Here is a 7,196-nt window from a genome sequence, read left to right on the forward strand (position 1 = left end):
GAACGTTTAGCAATCGGTGTAGTCCAAGTTTTAATTGAAACTTAGCAATAATGATTTCCATGATATATTTATATTTACTCGGTTTTGTTATTTCTCAGGTGTCTGAAAAAATTTCATGCGTTAGTCCACGACGGAGCTCGTTGGAGATCGCCGGAAATCTATATTAGGTTGAAGTCATGGCCACATTATCTATATTATTAGGGGGTGGGGGTGAGGGGATCTACGGAGTTGTTTTTTGATGTGGCGGGGATGCCGAGGCGATAGCCAGCATGGCGGTGGGAAGATGTCGTGGGGACGGCAGGGTGGGGGGGAGGGGCGGAGGCAGTCGGTTAAACCTAGGTTGGCCAGTGGTTACACGTGAGGAAGAGGCCAAAGGTTGAAGTTGAACAACGTCAGTTTTGTTTACAGCCGTTGAATGAAGATAGACGGTCTAGAATTGAAGTGACTCATGAAACTTATTTTCAGGCTCGTGGTGCATGGGCGGTCACATATTTATTATCGGGTAGCTCATGGTTATGAAGTAAGCAGTGCTACTACTACCTCTCTCTCGGTTTACAGGGCGTACGCGTACTCCTAGGTCGTCAATTTGACCAACCTAATAAAAATCATATATTACAAAAAATATACCAACATAAATTTCGGAGTTTCTACTTTCAAAAGGTATAATTTTTGTGTTATATAGTTTATGTTAGGGTGATAAAATTGGCAACCTATATATACGCGCAGGATTTGTAAACTGAAAAGGAGGTAGTACGGAGGATTCCTATACTAGAACCAGATGGCAATCGCAGGATGGCCAAATGTATGTACACGCACTACGTGCGGAGACATCTCTGGCTGAGCTCCCGCACATGCTCACTCCCAGATGCCGACCTCCATGAAGCCGTCCTCGGTGGCACAGCCCCGGAACATGCCGGTGCAGTTGAACCCGTAGGCAACCTCGCCGGTGCCGGACACGGCGATGAGCCCCGCAAAGCCCTCGTCGAGCCGCTCCTTGACGCAGAAGTCCACGGCCTCCTGCAGAGGCAGCCCCTTGTACTCCATCACGGCGGCCACGTCCCGCGCTAGGGTGGAGCGGATGATGGCCTCGCCCTCGCCCGTGCACGACACGGCGCAGTGCCCGCACGCGTAGGTGCCGGCGCCGATGAGGGGCGAGTCGCCGATGCGTCCCGTCATCTTGTTCATCAGCCCTCCCGTGGAGGTGGCGGCCGCCGTGAAGCCGTTCGAGTCCACCACCGCGCAGCCCACCGTCTCCGGCGCGTAGATGCTGATGGGCAGTCCGTTCATCACCATGGCGTTGTTATTGCGGTTCTCCGACGCCGCCGCCAGCGCGCTGCAGGTGTCGGCCCCGGCGAGCGGGATGCGGTAGTCGAAGAGGATGGCGTTGGCCTCCTTGGCGAGCTTGAGCATGCCCACGTTCTCCTCCGTGATGAAGTAGCTGTTGTCCACCACCTCAAGGCCCTGCGAACACGTCAAAATTACAAACTAAATCAGATCAACACCTTCAAAAAATCAATCTGTTTTCAACCCCAATTAAAGATGGCAGATTCGTTTAAAATTGGGGCACAGTGCAGGGCCACGAGATCTGCAGGGAAAGCGCCGGATTCTGTAGGATCGGATCCAGTTGCTGTCACTCGTTGGTCGGGGTGGTGGACCATGCACGGACGACGGATTCGTCGGACGGTAGCAAGTGGCCTGGTCCCGGCGCGTCGGCTGGCATGGGCGGGGCACAAGATCCGGCAAGGATTCCATGCCACGGCCACCACACGGCACGAGTGGTGCACAGGGAGGAGGCGATGCCGTGCACAAGTTTTGGCGTTAGGAACAGAGGCGCACAGAGCATGCACAGTAGCCATCCTAGGTTCATGGATCTGCCATGAGACTCCTTGTTTGCCACCTACTGCTTTCTTCTATTGTTTCACTTTTATTAGCAAACTGTTTTTTTATTAATTTAATGAAAAATAGTGCCGGCCACGACAAATTTCTTTCATGCATGCGACAAGATGGATTCCTTTTGTGCGGCTGCTAGCTAGGTAGCTAGGTGCACCATCTTGACTAGTAGAAAACCTTAAGGCTTAGTACAACTTTAGCAGCAGAGGACAAATTTAAGTTGGAGAGGCATGGAAATATCGTGAAGGCGGGGTTTTGGTAGGTGCGAGGCGGCTGGTATCAACGCGAGTCCCATGCTTATTTCTTCACTTTTCACCTGTTTTCTTAGCCATTGATTCTTACTAAAAATGAAAATTTCATCTATTTGCATCATGATATCATGTACCACCTCTGTGTACTTACTAAGTTTTCATTTTGCACTTGGCTTAACAAGAAATTACCTACTAATCGGCTGCTGTGGTGGTTTGTAAACGGACAACACGCACATGACTACCAATAGCAAGCCGTAGACAGGGTACGTTGGTGTTGCTTTCAGCTGGATGTGAAATTAACTTTTGCTTCTAGTAAACCCATATCTCCAACGAGCAGGGGACGAAAGGGATACACGCACGTGCATTTTCTTTAACTTGCTGAGCTGAGCAAGCTGTATCTTAACCCCAGTGCCCCATACATACATGCACGAAAAGCTAGCTCAGATAATAAGCTATATCTATAAGCATGCATGTATATATGGCATGTTTATACCCAAATGAAGATCCGTGTCTGGAAGGAACGGTCTTTCCCGTGCAAGCCAGCTGCATGCAGCTGTGCACTCATGGTGTACCGCACCACAGTTCCCCACACGTCATACTACTCCGTCCGTTCCGTCACGTGAACTTTCCGATTTTAAAATGTTAATTACCGTCCTGATATGTGTTGATTAGATCGCCATGCAGCAGCTTATGGTTTCCTTATTGAGTGGGGTGCATTTTTTGGGTAGGAAACAGAAATAACGGAGGGTAATCAGGGTTGGGTTAATCTTAGAACTAATTAATTACCTGCTCGCGGGCGAAATCCTCGGCGCCGTCGAAGGCGAGGTACGAGTGGGGGGACTTGTCCATGACGCGGCGGGCGAGAGAGACCGGGTTGCGGACGGTGGAGACGCCGGAGACGGCGCCGCAGCGGCGGCCGTTGCCGTCCATGATGCTGGCCTCCATCTCGACGGTGCCGGCGCGGGTGAGCGCGGAGCCGCGGCCCGAGTTGAAGCAGGGGTCCGTCTCCAGCTCACGCACCACGGCCTCCACGACGTCCAGCGCGGCGGCGCCGGACCGCAGCAGGTCCACACCCACCTGCAGGCACCGGGCCAGCACGCGCTTGGCCTCCTCCTGGCGGTGCTCCGGCAGGTTGGGGTCCACGCCAGCGCCGCCGTGGATGGCAATGGCCCAGCGCGCCATGTATGTGCTGCTGGTGGTGTGGTGTTGTTCGGGGTGTCTCGCTCTAGGATCGATCTCTGTATCGCTGTGGCTACGTGGTGCTCTGCTCTTTCTTGTTGCTCTGTTGGTTGGTGTGTGTTGGAGATGAAGGATGGGAGGTGGGAGGGAGGGGTATTTATAGGGGGAGCGAGGGTGGCAGGGGAGGCTCCTCCGGACGCGGGGGGTTTGGTTTGGTTTGTGTGCTGCGAGTTTAGGAATCTTGGGTCCGGGAAGGAGCGGGATTCATTCTTCGTTCCGAAACGGAACGGTATCCGGTACTGCCTACAGGGCGAGATTCATGAGTGCCCCGCTTGGATGGAAGCAGTAAATAAATGGATTCGACACCTTAATTTCAGAGGCTGTCTAAGGCCTCTACCAATGCATGGGTGCTTAGATAAGGTGCTAAAATCTTAGCAACTAGTCTTCACAATGCATAGGTGCTTAGCTTTGGTAGCTAAGCTTCTCTCATTGAAATTGTTTAACAATTAAAGTCCCTCATGTATTGGTTGATAGTCTTTTCACATAGGTTTGTGTGCTTAGCATCGTTTCTTTCTAAGGTTACTATAATACTCTCTCTCCTCTTTAATTGCTTTGCCATATCATTTTTTTGTCTATATGGCATCCTTAGCACCTGTACACCTTGAAGCACTGGGAAGGGTCTAATTTTTGCCCGGTTGGATTCAGCACGGCACTGGCACGGCATTTCGTTCGTTTGTACTGTACAAGTCAATTACCTAGCATCAAAGTTTGCAACGGTATGGCATGATGTCTCTCCTAGGACAAACCGAGCAAGAGAACTTCATGGTAAAAGTGAATACAAGTCAAGAGAAAGATTCAGAGCCTCAGATCGATTTATCAGCCTATGTCGTTCCGGGGAATTTACTCAACCTCCACAGTCCAAAGCACTGACACTGACAAGAATGTTAAAATTGTTGACGGCATTCTTCTTGTGCCAAATTATTCCATGGCACAAAATGATCAACGTAAAGTACTCCAGTAAACCCCACAAAAATATGCATGCATGTACTACTTGTCCTTGAACAAACATCGGGTCAATGCAAAAGATCGACCAGTGCAGCCGCCGGCTGCAACCAACCACCGAGCAATTGTGAAATTGGCTGCCGGCGCAGAAGATCCCGGTGGGCCGATTCCCCTTTGGAATCCAGACAAGCTGCCACCAGATGCGCACTAAGGTCACGCGATGGCTATGGAATTGCCGAATTATGCACGATCTGATCGCCCGATCCAGTTCCCGGGTGAAAATGCTGTGGAGATCACACCAAATCAGCTGTGAAGGAATTGCCGAATTATGCAAGATCGCAAGGGCGGAAATTTTACCTGCTCCACAGTACACAAGAGCAAACGAAGGCATTCCATGGCCGGTACAATTTTTCGTGCGGAACATCGTTGTTTAGGCCACCATCAGCCACACGGCATAGATTACCGACGCCTCGGCCTGGAGTACCATTCGATCGAGTACCTTCATCGCTCGACACCTGGCCGCTGATTTTACCACTCGTGGTCCGAAGCCGAGATAATTTCAGACCAGAAGAATCTATGACGCACTTGCGTCACTTTCGACCCAACCGAGGAGGGTGACGCGCACGGACACGGTCACAAACCACGAACAGCAGCCCCCAGCTCTCCGGAGCAATCAGATGAGATGATGCACGCACCTGCCGACTGCCGGGCAAAGTTAACCACGCCTCGTCCCTCAAAAAAAAAAGTTAACCCGACCTCAGCTAGAACAAAAGTTACCTCAACCAGTGAGGGCTTCCCTTGGCATACTACTACTCGCTAGAAAACCAACAAGTTGTAGGCCACGATGGAATCCAAGTTACTCCAGTGCTTGCTGATCCTCGATAATAATTACTTTTTGCAGATAGAATACTTCTGTAGTCAAGGCGAGTCAGGGAGGCGAAATTGCATGCTTGCACCTTCAGAGAAACAAAGGCGAAAGGGAGCTCCACGATGATGTTCATTTCTTTCCCTGAGCGATGTCATGCATGATACACTTATTAGCGACTGAATCTCTCAGAATCAATCATACTTACTGCAAGTCAAGTATACTTTGAATATTCCCATCATCTGCAGGATATGCAGTTTCTCTGCAATATGCAGGGAGTATCCTTGATGATTAAGTCTTCAATATCCATTCAAAACAGGGGATCGACTGCGTCCTAAAAATAGCCACAAATTCACATCAATGTTAGGCGCATGCAGGATGGGTGCACTTTGCTAACCATTGCTTTCGAGGGCTTTTCATTTGTCTAAACGGTGCTAAGATCACCCAGTTTTGATTGCGACCATTTTACATCTTATTGTGTGAAAAATCCTTATCATTTTACAATGCCATGTAATAAGAAATAACTAATTATATGTCAAAAGCAACCACGATAGGGCCCCTTTCATATGTCTGAATGAAGTTTCATGAAACATAACACTAAACCATCTTGTGGGGAGGTACCTTAATTGTTAATTCCCATCAAAATGTCGCATGCTCGTGCGGTCGACACATAATGTAGCTAGGACGAGCTATTCTCCGTTACCATCAACATCTATATCTATACCAGTATAAAAATCCCCAAGAGGCGGATCAAACTAATCTCGACCATTAAACCAGGTCACTCATGGTGTGGGCTCAACAAATTTAACATGCAACTAATAGCATACCAAATATAAGCATCATCGGTAATCATATAATTAATTCATAAAGAATATCCTACCTAAAGCGTGCAATTAGTATCATACCAAAAATTGAAGTCAACAGTAATCACATAATTAACACGTAAAAAGTATCCTGCCTAATATATGCGACAATTAATATACTACCTAATATCAACATGCATTGCAAGTACACATTAGTAGTTACTTTAAAAGGAAGGAGTAGGAATTAGGTGATCATGTCATCGGAGCGCTTTCTATCTATCATGTAGCACTTCCTCCACTTAGTTCAAGAGTCATTCATACTAGTTAGTCTTGCGTATATTCTCTTTCTATGTACTCGTGAACAGAAAAGCAAATTCAGTAAGGTTCTCCATGATGGATATCAATGTTTTTTTTTGTCAAAATGATCCAACTTTTGTTTATTATTGAACACAATATATGTAATAAGCTGAAATAGGAATCAATGGTGATAAAACTAAAACTTGCATCAATGTTCTTCAAAGACGTCATCTATAGCATTGCATCTCGACTTTCCATCATGTCTCAGGTAAAAATAGTGCATAAGACCACAAATTGGATTAATCTCAAGTGTTTCGATGAGCCAAATGCTAGTGATAAGATTCTACTATACTTCTAACAGAAATTACTTAGACTTGGGTTTGAAAAAGATAAAAGGCTACCGTAAGTCTACCCACCAGGACAAGTACGGGCCCAGCAAGCCACGCAATGGCCCAGGTCCACTACCCTGCCTACGACCCTCCAAGATAAAGGAAGCGTCGTATATCTCAGAGGACTCTTCAAACCACCGTAGCCAACTAGAATGTCTATAACCCTAGGCATGGTCCTCCTTTATAAGGCGAGACCGGGATAGTCGCTAGGTACCTTACATCTCATAGTTTCACCCCCTCGGTATATCTACTGTCATCCATGTTGATGTGCACCCCACCATCGATAAACAAAGAGTAGGAAGTAGGGCTTTTGCCTCAGTCGTGATGGCCGGAACCTGGGTAATCCTTGCCTCCATATTTTCGATCATAATAATCCGACTTGCTACGGTACCCTAATGCGCACATCAGGGTTATTCTTTTGCAAATTCTCAAATGAAAACTAAAAACAAAAATAGAAAAGGTACTATTTACCAATCATAGCGTAAGTTTTCGGTGAGTTTTCAAGTTTGAATGTAGAACT

General features: G+C 47.8%; 1 protein-coding gene across 1 annotated transcript; it reads right to left on the reverse strand.

Moving 5' to 3' along the window:
• Positions 1-366: 366 nt before the first annotated feature.
• LOC123050354 (probable isoaspartyl peptidase/L-asparaginase 2) lies at positions 367-3,452 on the reverse strand. The gene is made up of 2 exons (XM_044473162.1): positions 2,928-3,452; positions 367-1,461 (listed from the first exon to the last, which is right to left on the reverse strand). The coding sequence occupies exons 1-2, from the start codon at positions 3,321-3,323 to the stop codon at positions 856-858; spliced, it is 1,002 nt and encodes a 333-aa protein (XP_044329097.1). The 5' UTR covers positions 3,324-3,452; the 3' UTR covers positions 367-855.
• Between the last annotated feature and the right edge of the window lie 3,744 nt (positions 3,453-7,196).

Source organism: Triticum aestivum, chromosome 2D (genome assembly GCF_018294505.1).
Source record: "Triticum aestivum cultivar Chinese Spring chromosome 2D, IWGSC CS RefSeq v2.1, whole genome shotgun sequence".
Classification (NCBI taxonomy): domain Eukaryota; kingdom Viridiplantae; phylum Streptophyta; class Magnoliopsida; order Poales; family Poaceae; genus Triticum; species Triticum aestivum.